The 20073-nt window shown below is 43.0% G+C and overlaps 1 protein-coding gene across 8 annotated transcripts in view; it reads right to left on the bottom strand.

The window, feature by feature from the left end:
- The window catches only part of DENND1A (DENN domain containing 1A), a 531199-nt gene extending 514133 nt beyond the window's left edge, over positions 1-17066 (bottom strand). For 2 of the 8 annotated variants that reach the window (XM_070798130.1, XM_070798128.1), the window contains exon 1: positions 1698-15449. In XM_070798130.1, the coding sequence (XP_070654231.1) occupies positions 1698-1717 (20 nt within the window). In that variant the 5' untranslated portion in view covers positions 1718-15449. Of the gene's footprint in view, positions 1-1697; positions 15450-16812 lie in introns of those variants that run through there. The other 6 variants (XM_070798131.1, XM_070798133.1, XM_070798132.1 and 3 more) reach the window with 4 other exon arrangements.
- Positions 17067-20073: the final 3007 nt, after the last annotated feature.

Consider the following 20073-nt stretch of genomic DNA (forward strand, 5'->3'; position numbering starts at 1 on the left):
TTAAATATATTATTTTGTGAATGCAAAATCTTTTCATGGTGATAAAAGAATTGTGGTTATATAAAAGAATATACTCGTTCTTAGGAGATATAGGCTAAAATACTAAGAGATAAAACATCATGATGACCATAACTTGAATTGGTCAGTCAAAAAAAATAAAATAAAATAATATCTGTGTATATAACAGAGAAGGCGGAGTGAGTTTGAATGTGGAAGGTGGAAGGGAGGGATTATCTATCCCCTGATATTATAGGGAAACACAAATAAGCATTTTCCTGTTCTCATTTCTCATTACTTATGAGTAATACTTCGGAGAAGGCAATGGTACCCCACTCCAGTACTCTTGCCTAGAAAATCCCATGGATGGAGGAGCCTGGTGGGCTGCAGTCCATGGGGTTTCGAAGAGTCGGACACGACTGAGCGTCTTCACTTTCACTTTTCACTTTCATGCATTGGAGAAGGAAATGGCAACCCACTCCAGTGTTCTTGCCTGGAGAATCCGAGAGTCAGGGGAGCCTGGTGGGCTGCCATCAGTGGGGTCGCACAGAGTCGGACACGACTGAAGCGACTTAGCAGCAGCAGCATGAGTAATACTTAATTTTCTTAAATTCAATAGAGACTTCCCTTGCTAATCCAAACATCAGTAACCACTGATAACTTTTTACACTAAAAAAAAAAAAAATCATACCATTTCTTCAACAGTTTTTTAAGGTAGTCCTCTTTCTCATAAAGCCAGTATAATCTTGATACCAAAATCTAACAAGAACATTACAAAAAAGAAGAATTATAGTCAAAATCATGAAAAAATAATAATAAAATACTAGTTAACTGAATCCAGCAATATGTATAAAAAGGATATCAAGACCAACCAAACAGGTTTATCCCAGGAATACAAAGTTACACATTTGAAAATAAATGTAGTTCACTTCATTAAAAAAGGGGGTTGAAAGGGATCAAAAAATCATCTCAGTAGATGCAGAAAATGCATTTGATAAAACTGAACAGCCACTCATGACGATAGTAACTGGCAACCTGAAACACCAACTGATCAAAACCAAAAAAAAAAAAAAAAAAAAAACCTCCAACAAAAGTCAGCTCTAACTGAAGGGCCTGAGAAGGGGCCACCTAACAAGTCAGATGGAGAAGGCAATGGCACCCCACTCCAGTACTCTTGCCTGGAGAATCCCCTGGACGGAGGAGCCTGGTAGGCTGCAGTCCATGGGGTAGCTAAGAGTCAGACACAACTGAGCAACTTCACTTTCACTTCTCACTTTCATGCATCGGAGAAGGAAATGGCAACCCACTCCAGTGTTCTTGCCTGGAGAATCCCAGGGACGGGGGAGCCTGGTGGGCTACCATCTATGGGGTCGCAGAGAGTCAGACATGACTGAAGCGACTTAGCAGCAGCAGCAGCAACAAGTCAGAAAACTTTTAGGAAATAACTACCAAACAATACAGAAAAACCTGTGTGGTCCCACCCTCACTTGAGTCAGCAAAGGAAACACAGGGAAGCAACTTAGATTTCTACCTTTGCCAGGCTGTGCCGAAGTATCCCATCCACCTACCCCCTGCCAGTGTGGTGTTAGAGAAAGTCACGTAGGGAACCGGAGCTTTCCTTATACCCACTGCACAGTAACAAGGACTCTCACAACAAGGTTTCAGTGGAGACTGTGGAAAGCCTGGACTTCCATACTCACATGGCAGTAATTGAGGCCATAGAGGGAGCAGCAACAAGGCACCACTTGCACCCAGCCAGGGAGATACTGGTGGAGGTCTCCTGGGTACCACAACTCCCACCTCAGCCCTGCAGGAAAAGGGAATTCTGCACCCTAGGTGTCAATGAAGACTGAACATGAAATCTAGTCATATACCCCAATCTGACAATATGAAGGCAGAGTGCCATCTTCCCCTTCCAGGGCAGTGTCATAACAAGCCAGTTAAAAGACAGTGGGAAAATAAACTTCAAAGCTCTGCAGGAAAATTTTCCAACCTAGAACTCTATGACCATACAAACCATAAATCAAGTGCAAAAAAGCAGACATTTTTCAGACATGAAAAGACCTGTGAGAACTCAAACGCATTCTTTTCGCAAGTCCACTTGTGTGACTGCCTCCTATAAAAACTTAAATCTGTCCTCTAGAAAACAAAATAACACAGGGGCCAGGAAATAATGAAGTAGGGGAGTGGTGAAGGGACATTCCAAGATTACAACAACATAGCTGACTTTATACAAATCAACAGGAAGTTAGGAAGAAACCATCAGGGGAAAAAAAAAAGAGCCCCAATAAAACTAAGTTTGGAAAAAATTAACGATATGGTAAAGTAACACAAGAGAGGGGAAAAAAGGGATTTTTTTAAATCAAAATCCAAATATGGCTCTTTCCCAGTCCTACTTTCTGGGCTTCCAGCAGCAGTGCAGCACATATGGCCAAGTCCAAGAACCACACCACACATAACCAGTTCCAAAATGGCATCAATAAACCCTAATCACAATGGCTTTTTTAAGGAGGAGAAGCCTAAGTTCCTAAGGATCTTGAACTTTTTCAAGAAACACAAGAATGCTGTAAAGAAGATGCACATCAATAAGACAAAGGCCATCAAAGCCTTTATCAAGCCCAAGATCCTGAAAGGCATCAGTCCTAGAAGCTTGGGAGACAAACTTTAGCAGTGACACTGCTCTGCTGATCTGAGGCTACCGCAAGGTCAAAGTCAAAAGCCAAGGCTCAGGCTCCCAGAGGTGCCCTAGCCCTCACAAAGGCTACAAGTAGAGGTTTCAGTTTGCCAACAGGAGGATGGAAGCTTACTCGTGTGATGTCTTGGGCTGCTCTTTACACAAGGCTGTTGTCTCTGTGCTATTTTGTACATGTAAATGTAAAATATATACACATAGCCAGATACAAAACAAATTTAGCATAACTTTAAATTCTGAGTGGATTATAAAAGGTTATATGACCTTGATGTTAAGAACATTCTCCGTCAAATGAGATCGTGACAACACTCCAAAAAAGAAGAAAATGTTATTCTAGCACCCTACGTGGCCTATGCTAAACAATATTTAAATATTCATAACACAATTTTTAGAGTTAACCTAAAGATAAATAATGGAAAACTTGGTCCTGGTCATGGATCAGTGTTGGGGGCCAGAGTGAGGTACTCCGCCTGTGACAAAGGTCATGAGGAAGGAGGCTCGACATACGCAAAGGCGGGATCGAGCCTCAGGAGTCCCCCTGGAAATCCTCGAGCGTCTACCCCCATAACCAGAGCCTGCCTACTTTACTACTTTGTGCTCTTACCTACACCTCTGACTTTACGGGGGGCTGTCCCCCACGACCTCTTTCGGAGAAGGAGTTAACCTAGAGATCCAGTTAATAATAATTCCTGGGCGTGATAAGACTGTTTTAACCTACAAACTCCTCTGAAGGTTCTCTAGCCTGCCTGACAGGCTCGTCCAGCCACATGTGATTGCTCACAGCCTCCCAACCGTGAGAGGCACAAGATGCTTTAAACCCTCTAAAAACAGGTTCTTTAGAGAAGTTAGAAAACTATTAGTATAAGTATAATGGGCTGATTAGAAATTGTATTGGTGAAGGGTTTTTCATTTGTTGAGCCAATGTTTGTTGCTAAGTCTCCACATCCCCTGCCCTTACACACATTAATGAATATATAGAAGGAATAAGTATTAACCTTTGATATTAATCACGTTAGACCTTAGGCTAAGTAAATTCTTTCCTTAACTAAAACCCACTACACCCTCACCCTGTAGGAATGTAACTTTATTTGGGTGGCGTCTGTTTTGAGACTAATCAGCCCTGGAGAAATAAGTGTCCTGACTGACTGACCGCTGTCACAAGGAGAGGGTCGTAAATTGTCAGCAGGCCCCCCTGGCCAGAAGATGATGTAACACCCCTAAGACCTCTGTATACATTTGTGTGAAGCACCTGACTTTAATAAAAGTCAGGACTGCTGTCCCCACGTGACTTTTGTATAACATCTCAGTGTATAAAAACAGACTCTGGAAAATAAAGAATTGGGATCAGTTTCTCGAAATACTGGTCTCCCCATGTCTCGCTCTCTCTCACTCTGGTTGAGTCTCCATCTGGAGCGCGGAACCCACCATGCTTACTAATTATGCCTGGGCTTCTAAGATCCGACCGGGGAGGCCTCAGTGTCTCCTCTCCTTCGGGAGAACGGAAGGACGCCTGCGGCCTACGTAAGTGGTGCAAACTTCTTGTCTTGAAGTTTTATTGGTCTCCCGCGTAAACCAAGCCACTCAGCCTCTTTTCTCCACTGAATTTTCCTACTGAGCTATCCTCATCCTATTACTATAGGTCGCCGACGCCGTCCCCGCTTCGAATACCCTGGATCAGCCGGGGCAGGACCCCGGCAGATCAGAACAAAAATGACCTATCTTTCCCTTAGAAAGTGGGCGTCAAAAGACACTATTGAAAGTTAATGGAATAAAAACTATATTACATTAAAATACAATCATTATAAAAAATAGAAATATAGATACATATAAAACAGCAGAAGAGGAAGAGAGACATATTATAAAGGTACTCATCATCTTCCATTTCAGAGTGTCAACAAATACCATCTAAACTTAATTTAATTAAGAGATAGAGATTTATCTAAGGGTTATGGGTTAACCAATAGAAGAGCTAAAAATCAGTTAATAGAGGCTGTTTCTGAAGAAGTACAGTGTAGGGTAGAGAATTATTACTCTTCATCATGAGCTCTTACAAACGATTTGATTTGTTATCACACGCATTAAGAGCTCTGATTAAAATAATTTTTAAAGTTTGACAAACACATTCTGTTGGTGAAGCTGTAAGGCAACAAAGCATTATCATATGTGGGAATATGAAATGGCTCAATCTGTGTGGAGGAGAATTTGACACTTTTTACTAAAGTCTATTATACTACTTTATAATTTTTTAAATATTTATTTATTTGGTCTTAGGAGAAGGCAATGGCACCCCACTTCAGTACTCTTGCCTGGAGAGTCCCATGGACTCCGGAGGAGCCTGGTCGGCTGCAGTCCATGGGATCACCAGGAGTCGGACATAACTGAGCGACTTCACTTTCACTTTTCACTTTCATGCATTGGAGAAGGAAATGGCAACCCACTCCAGTGTTCTTGCCTGGAGAATCCCAGGGACGGGGGAGCCTGGTGGGCTGCAGTCTCTGGGGTCGCACAGAGTTGGACACGACTGAAGTGACTTAGCAGCATTTGGTCTTAGGTGCAGAATGTGGGATCTTTTTAGTTGCAGCATGTGAACTCTTAGTTTGTGGCATGTGGGATCTGGTTCCTTGACCACGGATCAAACCCAGGCCCCCTGCACTGGCAGCAGAGAGTCTCAGCTACTGGACCACCAGAGAAGTCCTTTTAATAATTTTACTAAAGTAACATTACATATAAATTTACTCCTTGACCCAGCAATACCAATTCTAAAAATCTATCCCAATGATATAATGGTAGAAATACAAAAAGGGACATACACAAGACTATTCATTACAGCACCATTTATAATAGCACTGGGAGCAACGTAAGGAGCATCAGCATGAGACAGGTTGAAAAACCCATGTCCACCTATCCACTAGAGTACTGTGCTATCCCTACAGAGAAATGAGAATGACCTCTATATACTATTAAAAGTTAACTCTTTACAGGGAATAAAATGAGAAAAGTAAAGTAGAAAAAAGTGTACATAGAATACTATAATTTGTCTGAGAGTTGTTGAGGGGAGGGAATATGTTGATGTATTTACCTTTTTTCTAACAAAATGTAAAAAAAAATTTTTTAAACTAGCAACCTACAGAGGGAAGAAACAGGGTGATGTGTGAAGGATAGACATTAGACTTTTCTGAATACACCTTTTTTGCAGATTTGGCTCTGAAACCATGGAAGTATTTTATGTAATTATAAAACAAAATTATTTTTAAAAAGCAATCAGAAAAGATCGCAAAAAAAAAAAACAATTATGAATTGAGTTGGTGACACAACCACTGAGAAAGAAATCATTTCTAGTGGTTTCACAACAGTAAACTGACTATACAATCCTAGTCCACATATACGCTTAAGGACAAAAAGAATCACCAAATTGAAAAAACACACCTGTCTTCACTACATACTGTTGGTAATGCTGGCTGAGTTCCATGGATATGGTGGGATAAAGCAAAAAGAATACTTCTGTTGGCATTATTGGAAATCAGAACTTTTGACATGCGTGATAAGAGATTCAGATGTAAGAATAATGAGGCTAAATTAAAATGTGATAGTCCTGAATTGTATATATCAATATGAACATGTGATATAGTTTACCTTAAAAATACACACATATACACACACAACTTCCTAGTTTCGATCCCTGGAGGAGCCTAGAAATAATGACTGACCTAGTAGGAAAAAAAAAAAAAGTTCTAAAACCTAGACTGAAATATCTAACACCACCTCCCACCAAAAAGAAGCAAGACTCCTTAGAGAAATAGCAGAAAACAGGTCTGGAGCAGGAAACATACAAGATGAACCTGGAACATCTAGGTCATCACACCAAAAGGCAAGGGAGCTATTAAAACTACTGGGATTCTGTCAAAAGGACTCTGGACATTAACCTGAAGAAGCTTCCACTAGACAAAAATAGGGCAAATTAACATCCATGAGGATAACTACAGTAAAGTGAAATACAGCAAACAGGTTTAAATCTATTAATATGTGTTTAAAGTGATAATCAGAAAGAAAAAAATCAGTCACCCTGGGAAAATGCTAGAAAACAGTTTGAAAAATGAATAAAATGAATCAAATATTTATTATGCCTTTCCCATATGAGCTGCACCTCAGGGTGACCAAATAGTTGATATGCAGAAGTTTTTCTTTACAGAAGTATTCTAGTTAATATCAAGAAGAAATGATGGAAGTAAAATCATTTTATAGCCTCTAACAAATTAATGGCTCAAAAAAGAGATAACCAGACATAATTTGCTTCAAAATAATCAAGGACTAGAAGGCGGAGAAGAGTTATCTATAAATGGAACTAAGAAAGCCATAAATTAGTAAGTGCTGAAACTGAGTGATGGGTATTTGGGGGCTCATTACACTATTCTCTCTGCTTTCACAATGTTTAAATTTTTCCAAAATAAAAAAAAGATAAATAATTTTAAGTATTCAGAAAAAAGGAATGAAGCTATATTTAAAAAGAGTAGAAGTGAACAGTGACACCATCCAAACAGATGAACATGAGTGAGTGAGTGAAGTCACTCAGTCGTGTCCTACTCTTTGCGACCCCATGGGCTGTAGCCTACCAGGCTCCTCCCTCCATGGGATTCTCCTGGAGTGGGTTGCCATTTCCTTCTCCAGGGGATCTTCCTGACCCTGGGATCGAACCCGAGTCTCCTGCATTCCAGGCAGATGTTTTAACCTCTGAGCCACCAGGGAAGATTTAGAATCTTTTCTAAAACTGAATAAAATTTTCAATTACTGGTGAGAGGAGGCACAAAATATTCTTAAATGTTATTATAATTTTAATTATTTGCATGCTCATCTTGTCTCTGAGTAAATTTAAAAGTTTTTCTCCCAACCAGTAAGAGGACTAGCACTTTGCATATACCAGGATCACAAACCTTCAAATAAATTCAGTAAAATATACAACACATCATCCTAACACACTCATAAAGAAAAAGCAAATACTTAGTCTTTAAAAAAAAAAAAAAAAAGCTATAAAAAGGAACACCTGCTTTCTTTTGAGAACTTTTTTTTAACTTCAGATTGCTCAGACAAGTATGTCCCATTTACTCCAAACAATACTAATGAGAGCTGCCATCAGGTGGCTCAGTGATAAAGAATCTGCCTGCCAATGCAGGAGACTCGGGTTCAATCCCTCAGTCAAGAAGATGCCCTGGAGAAGGAAATGACAACCCACTGCAGTTTTCTTACCTGGGAAATCCCATGGACAGAGCTGTCTAGCGGGCTACATACAGTCCATGGGGTCGCAAGAAACAGATATGACTTAGTGACTACACAACATTTACTGAACAGCTAACTAAACAGCTATTTTTCTGCTGAAAGTGTGAGTTGTCCAGTCGTGTTTGACTCATTGTGACCCCAGGGAGACTGTAGCCCACCAGGCTCTGTCCAGGGAATTCTCCAGGCAAGAATACTGGAGTGGGCAGCTAATCCTCAGAACAACTCTAAAGGTAGATTTATTAGCTTCCTTTCATAAATTAAAAAAACTGAGGCTCAAAAACTTAGAACTCAGATGGGGATTGTGAGTGCTTGTGGGAACTCAAACCTGAGGGTCTCCGAGGCCCACACCACCCTCACTCCTATCACGCCCTGGAGTACAGTAACTATTTGCTTGGAGTGAAACAGTATCTTTACCAAGATTGGTTTCCTTCCTCCTTTTTATTCATACAGCCTAGGCGAGATCAATGCAACATCCCTGAAACCTTTCCTGTGGCTAAAGTAAACTCAAAAGTTTATTTTTTCTCTCTTCCTAAAACCTAAGGTGGACAGATTTCCCCTCAGAAACTCGGGCAAGCCCACCTGAAGAATTATTCATCTAAACCGAACGCACGCATTCACTCTGGCGCCCTTAAAGATTTCTCTCTTTCTCACCACAGACTAAAATGCCTTCTCCCAATTATAACTTTTCACTTTTCCTCAGAAAAGCAAACATATTATATAACCAGTCCTCACCTTCCAAACACCCATTTATAACTTTGCTAACCTTAGCAAGTCATCTTTGATTCTTCTCTCGCCTCTTACATGTAATTTGTCACCAAGTCTTGTCAATTCTACCTAAAATCTCTGTCAAATTGTCCTTTTTTGAAAACCAAAACCTCACTTCAGGCCTTGATCTTCTGCCATATAAACTAAACATAGTTCTATAAAACAGCAGTCTCCAAATTTTTTCCATGCATTCCTCCCTATGGGTAAAAAAAACTTGAGCATACATCTATGTATTTTTATTTATAAATTATAAGAATGCTTTACTATACAAATCTATAGTATATTATTAGAAAACACAGAAACAGAAATTTTGAAAGGTATGAAAGTCAAAGAAAGTGAAAGTCACTCAGTCGTGTCCAACTCTTTGGGACCCCATGGACTGTACAGTGGAATTCTCCAGGCCAGAATACTGGAGTGGGTAACCTTTCCCTTCTCCAGGGGATCTTCCCAACCCAGGGATCAAACCAGGTCTCCCACATTGCGAGCATATTCTTTACCAGCTAAGCCACAAGGGAAGCCCAAGAATACAGGAGCGCATAGCCTATCCCTTCTCCAGCAGATCTTCTGGACCAAGGAATCGAACCCAGGTCTCCTGCATTGCAGGTGGATTCTTTACCAACAGAGCTACCAGAGAAGCCCTTTGAAAGCTGATATAGAAACAAATAGAGATTCTAACATGTTTTTTTCACACCACAGTGGATCACGCTTCACAAGCCTGAGATATCACTGTTCTAAACTACTGCTGCCAAAGTAATCTTCCTAAACACCCAAATCTGATCATATTACATTCCCAACTCAATCCTTCAATAGCATCAGGTTGCAGTGGCACAAACCTGCTTTTTCAACTTTATCGCCTATAATCTTTATGCACATATTCTGCATTTCAGCTACATCTGTAACTCCCTATGTCTTTTAAAGACACAATTCACCTGGAATGTCCTTATGCTTAATGTATACAACAGTATCTCTAGGAGAAAAATACATTCTAAATACTGTAACCAAATTACAATTGAACTTTGGGGATATAACCTACCTTTTCTACAGGAACACATATGTTTTCTTACTTCCTTTATTTGGTTCCTTTTCAAGTCCAAAATACTTGGAAAGAATGGATATGGATTCCAATTAAAGTAGGACCAACTTTGTTTTGTTTCCTTTGGTTTATTTTTCTTCATTGTTTATCTTTCCATTTCTCAACAAAATCCTTTTAACCAAAAAGGATGTTTCAAATCCAGAGATTAGTTCCTGCTAGAGCCAGGTAAAACACTAAACTTTGCAACTCACAATAAGAATTCCAGCCGGAGAAGTACTATATGACCTGCCTTCATGACTGAGCGACTGAACTGAACTGAAAAAGAAATGATACAGATGAACTTACAAAACAGAAAGACACTCACAGACTTAGAGAACAAACTTATGGTTGCCAGTGAGAGGGACGGAGGAAAGGGATAGTTAGGGAGTTTGGGACGTACATGTACACTCTGCTATATTTAAAATGAGTAACCAACAAGGACCTACTGTATAGCACAGGGAACTCTGCTCAAAGTTACACGGCAGCCTGGATGGGAGGGGAGTTTGGGGGAGAATGGATACATGTGTATGTATGGCTGAGTCCCTTCACTGTTCACCTGAAAGTATCACAACATTGTTAATTGGCTGTACCCCAAAACAAAAAGTGTAAAAAAAAATGTTTAAAACCCTTTTGTGGGGTTTTTGGCCACAAAAGGAAATTCAGCTGGGACCTTACACACAAATTTAACAGTCTAGAAAAAAAACTTTTTTTTTTTCCTACAGCAATACTTTGCCTGTTTTAACCTTCCTGTCTGCTGTGCAAACCCCTCCAAGTTGATGGCAATGGCTCAGACTAGAATGATAGAGTTGCAGCAAAACATTTTCCAGAAAAGTCATGAAAATTCAAGGGACTATCTCTGGGTGCTAATAATGGAAAACTCAGTCTCTAGCAAGACTTTTTAAAGTTTTGTGTTGTTTTTTTTTTAATGTGGAACATTTTTTAAAGTCCTTATTGCACCTGTTACAATCCTGCTTCTATTTCATGTTTGGGGTTTTGGGCCACAAGGCATGTGGAAAAGCTCCCCAACCAGGAATCGAACCTGTACCCCCTGCACTGGAAGGCAACGTCTTAACCACTGGACCTCCAGGGAAGTCCCTCTAGCAAGACCTTTGTTCCACCACCCCAAGTCTTTGTACTCTCTCCTATGGAGACTGAGAGGGGAGCACCGTGGTGGGCAGAGGAAAGAGAAGAGTATTAGAGGGCCCTGGAGAGGAAGTCACATTTCAACTCCTACTCTTATCCCACAGAAGGAAGATATGTCAGCTGTGCTACACAAAGAAGTCAGTCTGTGGTGCATTTTGGTAATGGAATCCTTTAACAGGCTGTCCAAATAAACCCCAGAGCAGAGCAATCTTAAAAAGCCAAGGCTGCTTCTCTGTATCAGAAAACAATGATGGGCTTATCCCCACTTTCCAGTCATATAACTTCCCCTCTTCTTCCTCCAGAAATCCTTCCTCCCTTCTCTAAATCTCACTTTTCTTTTGGTTCCAGTTTCACCTTCTGAGAAACCTATTTTGATCTACTCTAATCTTTCGTTTTCTATACAATTCTTGAGGGCCAAATCATAACCACAATGAGACACTACTTTACACAAAGTGGTGCAACTGCTTTGGAAAACAGTTTAACAGTTCCTTAAAAAGAGTTACAATATGATCTAGCGATTCCACTCCCAGGTATATACCCAAGAGAAATGAAAACATATGTCCACACAAAATGTTCACAGCAACATTATTCATAACAGTGAAAAAGTGGAAACAATCCAAATACCTAACAACTGATGAATGGGTGAATAAAATGTGCTTTATCCATACAATGAAATATTATTCAACAACAAAAAGTAATGGAATATTCATATATGTTATCATATGGATAAATGTGGGAACCATTATGTTTAATAAAGACAAAGAATTATATATGATTCCATTTATATGGTAATGCCTAAAATTGACAAATCCATAGCAACTGTAAGTAGATCAGTAATTGCCTAGGGCTAAAAGGGTTTGGGGGGAATGGGTAGTGACCACTAATGTATATGGAGTTTCTTTCTGGAGTGATGCAAATGTTCTGGACTTGGATAGTGGTATTTTTAAGTATACTGAAAACCATTTAATTATATACTATAAAAGAGTAAGCTTTATAGTATATGAACTATATGTTAATAAAGTTGTTTGCAGATTACCGCAGCCTGCAGTAGGCCCTGCTCAGGGCCCCAGTCTCACCCCAGCCTCCCCACAACCAGTCACTACGTAAACCCACTGTCAGCTCCTGATAGTGCCTAAGGTTTTCTTGCCTCAAGGTGCGTATATGCTCTACTCTGCCTGGAATGAAGTCTTGTGAGTCTCTCTACATGACTAATGACTTATCCTTTAGGTCTCAACTGAAATGTCATCTCCACAGTAAGCTCTCCCTCACTGTGCTTCAGTCGTGTCCAACTCTTTGCAACCCTATGGAATGTGGCAAGCCAGGCTCCTCTGTCCATGGGATTCTCCAGGCAAGAATACTGGAGTGGGTCACCATTTCCTCCTCCAGGGTATCTTCCTGACCTGGGAATTGAACCCATGGCTCCTGCATCTCCTGCACATAGGCAGATTATTTACCTCTGAGGCACTGGAGAAACCCCTCTCCCTCACTCAATTCAGTTGCTCTGAACTGCTCATGTCTAACTCTTTGCGACCCCAGGGACTGCAAATCGCCAGGCTTCCCTGTCCATCACCAACTCCTGGAGTTTGCTACCAGGCACATAACATAGTACTTCCATCGATTATGATAATAATGATGAATATAATAAGTGTGTGACACTCTTCTTAGTGAGATAGTAAGTAAATGAATGAATGGATAAATTTCTTGGTTACCAACCTCAAAAAGGTCATGGTCTGACAGGGACAGAAGACAGGCATACAGGCTAATGTAGAATAAACACCACCACAAAGCCAAATCGGCTGTCCTGTTCTGTCCCTATGCCTTCAAATCTTTGCGTATGCTTTTCTCCAAGCCCATAAATGTCAGGCTTCTTCAAACTCACTTAGAGTACTTCCTTCTATTACTTACAATCCACTTCCTGCCCTTGGTGCCTGGAAACAATTTCTAGGATGTCACCACAAACAATATTAAAACTGCCACAGTTTCCTGCTGTGTGTCTACATTATCAGTTAAATTGCTTCATATTAACCACATTCCAGTCCACTGGGATCACTCAAACACTAAATAAGATTTAAAGATACCTGTCGAAGGTTGCCAGTTACCGTTGCTCCTTTTATCTCCCTAGATAAATAAACATCTGCTCAGGTTTAAGGTTAGGAGCTTCTCAGAATGCTACCTGTACACCGGTAACCTTTCCTGTCACCCAAGTAGATATCTGAGGCAAATCAAGGTTCCTTTACTAAAACGAGGATGAACTATAAACATTCTTCAGAAAAAATAAGAAATTGCTGCCTAGACCAGGGCAATTCAACTTAAAAACTTATAAACAGCCTTCCTCCTCAAGAGTTCAAATTGCTAACTGTTACTTTTTAACTCTATACATTCATCTTGGAGCCTTTAGGTAGCATTACAATTCAGATCCCAACATATTTCATAAATGCATTCCATAAACTCTTCCTAAACAAACTGATGTATTAGGTACTGGGTCTGACACAAGGAACTCAAAGACAAGTAAGAACGTCCCTGCTCTCAATGAAGTTTATGTTCGGCTTAGCATAGGAGACACACAAAGAACTAAATTTAGTGCTATGACAGTGATAAATATGGAGGGGGGGGGGTCACAGAAACAGATGAAGGACAGCTGGCCTAGGTGAGGGAAAGTGTGCACAGATGAAGGACACCTGGCCTAGAGAGGCAGGCGCAGAGAACTGGCATCAGGGCTGGCATCCAATCTGTGGCCTACAAACCCCAATTCTCTCATTTAAAAAATGGCTAATAGTACCTACATCATTGGGCAGTTGTGAGGATTAGATGAAATGATTCACAGAGAGCATTACTACCATACCTGACACAGAGATTACATTCAACCACCTTAACTTAAAAGGAAAGTTTCATCAAGCACTAAACCTCAACACCCGTGCCGAGCAACTCAACTGCTTTACTAGTCATATAACAGACACCAGCTTCATAATTACACACAGTATTGTTTTCAATCAACTTTCTTATTTTAATGAGAGACTGCTGAGTCCTGTTATGCATGTTCACAATCTAATTCCTAGATCTTCAAAACCTTCTTCTCCATCACCTGAAACACACAGTTCTCTGACATTTCTGGAATAAAATAAAGCAATTTCCTTAGTCTTTTGATAGAAAAAGTATAAAAAGAAACTAACAATTACCGAGTTTTTAATATGGGTCCAGCAGTCATGTTGATACTGTATTTATTGCTCATTATGACCCTGCAATATATAGCCTTCCTCATTTTACCCTCAGGGTAACTATCTGTACAAAGTTTCATAGTCAGCAGACAAAAGTGGAATCTAAATCCAAATCTGATTCCATATTTTTAGCCTGACTAGATCAGCCACACAGTATCAGAGATGAGGAAAAAGCACAGGCAGCCTGCTTGGAGGGGCCCCCAAGCTCTCTTCCTCCACCCCTAAGACTGTCCTACACAATGCAGCCTGCACACTCAGACTTCACCTCAGCCAGCTGAATATCTTGAGCTCAGTCTGTGATTTCCTGTCCAGATGGAACTGATGGTCAATAGTGACCAAAGCCCTGTTTCCTCCAAAAATCAGGGAGGCACCTAAGAAAACCATTTCCGTACCACTTGTCCGTCCTTGTTCCTTACCTGTAGGCAAAAGCTTCCTAATCGACAGTCACTGTAAATCACAACTACTTTTCATAATTTCTCTCTTCATATTCTCTTTCAGCCTACCTCACAGGTGAAACTAACATATTTCCCATGTCTAAGTTTTTACCACCAAGCAATCACAGAGAAGGCAATGGCACCCCACTCCAGTACTCTTGCCTGGAAAATCCCATGGATGGAGGAGCCTGGAAGGCTGCAGTCCACAGGGTCGCTGCAGGTCGGACATGACTGAGTGACTACACTTTCACTTTCACTTTTCACTTTCATGCATTGGAGAAGGAAATGGCAACCCACTCCAGTGTTCTTGCCTGGAGAATCCCAGGGACGGGGGAGCCTGGTGGGCTGCCATCTATGGGGTTACACAGAGTTGGACACGACTGAAGCAACTTAGCAGCAGCAATCTAGTTTCAAGATCAAGGTTATTCTTTATACTAATTTCACACCTAACAGAATTTCACACATAAATTCTCTTGCCCAAGCACTCAAGATAAATAGAGATGGGTTCCACAAAACACTGTGGAGAAATGTTTTTGTCAACCTGCAACGTTCAAGAGCAAGACACAGATCTGATGCCCAGTCATCTGAACTTCCACTTGGATTTTCATGCTGAGTCTGACATGGACATGCCTCATATCTGGCAAGTTTCTGAACTACTTTGTAACAAGAAGGGCAAGCATCCTCACAAGGATACCCTGCAACTCTAAGGTGGCTTTTGTAAAGTGTTTCTAAGTGCTATTGAAATCCAAGTTTACAACTCTTGCTTGGAAGCAGGAGCTAAACTTGGAGTGCCTCTTCAATCCCAATGCTTCACTACTTCTTTTTACCTCCCAAGCTTCTTAAGCCTATTTGGAGCATGCTTCTCCCCCCTCCCCCACCCCCCTCATTTCCACAAAAATCAAGAATTAACAGTGTACTCATCCAACTCTTCCATTTTCTTTATCATAATAAGCAAACTTTTCTAGTCTCAGGGCTGCTGCAGCCTGTTAGATGCGTCTGGTGAATGGAGACCTAAGCGAGTCAGAGGACTACAAGGCTGGCCAAAGGTCACACTGCATGGACACCAACTGAACAAGACATGCAATACTTGAATAATTACTAGATTTCGCCCATAAGGCCCTTCCCCTTTCAAACTTCCCTAGCATAATTCTCAAAATGCTGAAGTAAACACATTCTTCAGACTTTCTTCTAAGCAAGTTTAAAGTATCCTTTGAAAACTGTTTTAAGGAAAAGCCTGCACTGTTAACTTTGTTTTTAAGTGCCCTTAAACAATTCTATTACTCATAGAGAAAAAGTGAACATTTGTTAGTGATTAGAGATAAGGCATCTCGTGTTCTGGAACTGAGGAAGGGAGAGGCCGAGAAGACCTGGCTGGGAGCGGAGATACAGTCAGTAGCAACACACCCAAGAGAGACTGCATAAAAGTTGCACTTTCCAAAGTCAACTTCTACGTCTAGAAAGAAGGCAACAATGTTTCAATGGGTTCTGAAGTCAGATGTATCAACATTTTCCCCAGAAATCTAACCCCTCACCAGGGACTCCAGATGAATGAATGAGTGAGGGAATATGCCAGATTGGATTACAAAACCTTTCCAACAATTATCAAGATCAGGTGCTCGGTTACAGCACAGGGGTATCTTCCCTCACAGCCTCTGGCCTTGCTGTGGGGAGACTTGCATAGATAGGAAGGGGAGACAGGAGGAGAGAGAAAAGGGCCTTCTTCCTCCCCAGGACATCCAGACCTTAAGTCCTTGAGTGGCCCCTCCCTCTGAAAACCTCTCACGACTTTTATGGCCCCCCCTCCCACCATAGGCCTTAAGCAGCCAAGCTGCCACCTCAGGACTGCCCAACTCTCAGGGGCGCTCCGAACACCCATTTGGGGAGTTGCTTCTGGAGATTTCTCGCCCTACCCCCAACAGTTGTGTGACCATTTTCAGAGGCTCTCTGTAACCCCGGGGAGGAGGCCACCTTATAATCAGCTGTTCCCGCCCTCAGGTGAGGAGGGGACACCTGACCACTGGCGCCCTTCCACCCCGCGCGCACCCCGCCCCCGCGCCTCCCTGGATCGTCATGGCAACAGTCCCCCTCCCCGCATGATGCCAGCACGTGGGGCGCCCCTGGGGTCCCGGCAATAAGTCCCCCGCGCGGCCCGAGGCCTGCAGCGCTTGCCCGGCCTCGCCGCCCCTCGCCCGGCCCGGCTCCGCCCAGGCCGACCACACTCACTTGATCCTGGAGCCCATGGTCCCCCGGCCTCCTCATGGGCCCACGGGCCCCGCTCGGCGCTGCGCTGCGCTGCCCGCCCGCCTGCGGCCGACCGGCCGATCGGCCTCCCTCCGGCGCTCTCCCCGCCCCTTCCTCCCTTCCCTCAGGCTGAGCCCGCCCGCTCGAGTCTCGCTCCCCAGCCGCAGCCGCCGCCGCCGCCTCCCGGGGTTAATGCACTCGCTTCAGCCGGGCGAACGCCATGGTCGCCGGCGCGCGTGCCCGGCGCGCGCCTCCCCCTCCGCCTCTCACACCGCCGCCCCCTCCCGCCCGCGCCGCCGCCGCCGCCGCCCGCGGGGGCTGCCGGGAACTGTAGTTGGCTCATGGGAGGCGGGGCGCGTGAGGGCGGAGGGGTTGGAGGGATTGGAGGGGTTGGAGGGGAACCGCGCATCAGCAGGTTGGACTCCGGGAACTCGGTGCATGGTGTCTTCCGGGTGATGGCCCCTAAAGACCTTCCCTCCCACTGTTCTCCTGTAGAAACCAACACCTAAACCCCCCCCAAAAATGATGTTTATCCCATAGATAGAGACCCTCAAGCTACCATTCCTGTCTTGCGGAGTCCTCCCACCCAGTGGCTCTGGCTTAGAGATAAACTGTCTCCCACTCAGGCCTCCATGGAAAGACAGGTTTTTCCTTTGAAAACCCCACACCTTCCAATAAGTTCTTTAAGGGAGCCATAGACCCTCTGTCACACCAGCCACTTCCCCAACATGGTTCTTGGTGGAGGCCCTTCCTCTCCCCTTAGATCTTTAAGAAGACCTCACATCCCCACAGGAAAGCCACCTGGGGGTTTCATGGGACCCATTTAGTGGCTCTGCTCTGCCCTACTCTTGAGGACCTCTGCCTCCCTTTATTAGCCCTTTTTTTGGGGGAGGGGGGCGGGCTCCAATACAGAAATCTCATGACACCATAACAGTATCTGATAGAGACTCAGTCAAGGCAAATGAAGATACTTGAGAGCCAAAATGACCAACCTCCGCCCCCTTAGGGCTCACTTCCATGAACACCCCAATATCATCCCCTCTAGGCCTGGAAGAATCCTAAGTGAAAATTGCTCAGTCGTGTCTCTTTGCAACCCCATGGACTATACAGTCCATGGAATTCTCCAGGCCAGAATACTGGAGTGGGTAGCCTTTCCCTTCTCCAGGGCATCGTCCCAACCCAGGGATCGAACCTAGGTCTCCCTCATTGCAGGGGAAATGGGGGGGGGGGGCGGGGGCGAGCAGGGGCGAGGAGGGGGTGGATTCTTTACTAGCTGAGCCACAAGGGAAGCCGGAAGAATAACAAAGACAGCTATAATGATCACTGCCTTTAGCTACTGTTTCATGCATGGGTGAATAAGTACCCTGTCTGAAGCAGGCACCATATTTCCCCTACATGGTTTGCACCAACCCTGACAGTAACCTTGTGAGTTTATCCCCTCTTTTCGCAGAGCAAACTGCGGCATGTGCTCAACGTTACATTTCTAGTAGCTGGTGGAATGGAGATTAGCATCTAGACTGAATAATTCCAGACATGTGACACAGTTACGCACCTTTGGCCACAAGTCAGAAGACACTATAGGTTCATGGTTCACTGCTGAATTAGGCTTTTCTTCTCTTTTTTTACACTTTTCTGTTCTGAAATGCCATTCATCTCTTCTGCCATTTTAGCTCATAAATTCATTAAGTGTCTCCCCAGCCCTCAGTCACTACAATAACTAGCCCCAGCCAGGGAGGGAGGAAAGAAAACAAGAAGAGCTCCATTTGGAATTACATTCTGAATAAAGATAATCTCTGTCTTTTGCCTGTGCCCTAAGGTTGAAGGAAGGCATAGGATGAACTTTTTTGAATTAACACAAAAATTGAAAATGTCCCAACTGCCCTTTTGAATTCAAAGTCTTTTCCATCCAGACACCAACACTGCCTTATAAACACCCTCAGGACCAAAGCTCTGCTAGACAGGGAGGGCCTCTGTGGTGTTTATTCACCTTGTTTCCTATGAACCTTCTCCAAGGAATAGTTGTTATCAAGATCTCCCCTGGAATGAGCGACCAGTTCAAAGGCTCTGAGCAGGAGACTGTAAATAAAACAGAGTTATTTGGTGGAGGGCAAAGCTGGCTGCTTTTCAAAGGAGGTTGTAGCCATCCTGGCCACAAAAATGTCTGAGTGCCTGTTGGGTGGTGGTGGTGGTGGTGGTAGCGGTGATGGTGGAAGTGATGTGTGTATGTTGGAGGGAGGGAGACTAGAAGGGAAGGGCTACATATCTGTCCAGGTGGCCTCTGAGACTGCAGGGTGGTCTGGGGAGAAAGCATTGAACTGGGAGTTAGAAGTCTGGCTTCTAATGCTAGCTGCATTGCTGTGACAAGCGAGATTTTAAGCAAGTGATTAGACAATTGTCTGCTTTAGTTTCCTCCTCAGTAGAGTGGGTAGAGAGCTCAAGGAAAAGCTCACATCATAAGAGAGAGTGTGATGGAGGAATTAAGAGGTCAGGCTCTGGAGCCAGATTGCCTGGGTTCAAATCTCAGCTCTGTCTCTTGCTAAATTTGTGCCTTTGGGTACAGTATTCCCTGTCTCTGTGCTTCAGGTTCCCTGTCTGTAAAATGGAAATTATGGTAATAGATCTATCTTACTGAGGTGGCATGGGAATTAAATGAGTTAATGATGCTCATAAAGTACATAACAGTGACTAGCATATAATAAGCACTCAAAAGTTATTATTAATAGTATTAATCTTCATAATAAATAGTCCTGTACTTGGATTCAGGACACCTGAGTTCCCAGCCCAGGATGTAATTGTTTGCATTCTAAATCAATTAGACGTAAGTTCAGGTCAGTTGCTCACTCATGTTTGACTCTTTGCGACCCCATTGACTGCAGCACGCCAGGCTTCCCTGTCCATCACCAACTCCCAGAACTTGCTCAAACTCATGTCCATCGAGTTGGTGATGCCATCCAACCATCTCATCCTCTGTCATCCCCTTCTCCTTCCTGCCTTCAATCTTTCCCAGAATCAGGGTCTTTTCCAATGAGTCAGTTCTTCATCAGTTGGCCAAAGTATTGGAGCTTCAGCTTCAGCATCAGTCCTTCCAATGACTATTCAGGATTGATTTCCTATACAACTGACTGGTTTGATTTCCTTGCAGTCCATAGGACTCTCAAGAGTCTTTTCCAACACCACAGTTCAAAAGCATCAATTCTTCAGCACTCAGCTTGCATTATGGTCCAACTCTCACATCCATACATG

The sequence above is a fragment of the Bos indicus genome, chromosome 11 (assembly GCF_029378745.1).
Source record: "Bos indicus isolate NIAB-ARS_2022 breed Sahiwal x Tharparkar chromosome 11, NIAB-ARS_B.indTharparkar_mat_pri_1.0, whole genome shotgun sequence".
NCBI classification, from domain to species: Eukaryota; Metazoa; Chordata; class Mammalia; order Artiodactyla; family Bovidae; genus Bos; species Bos indicus.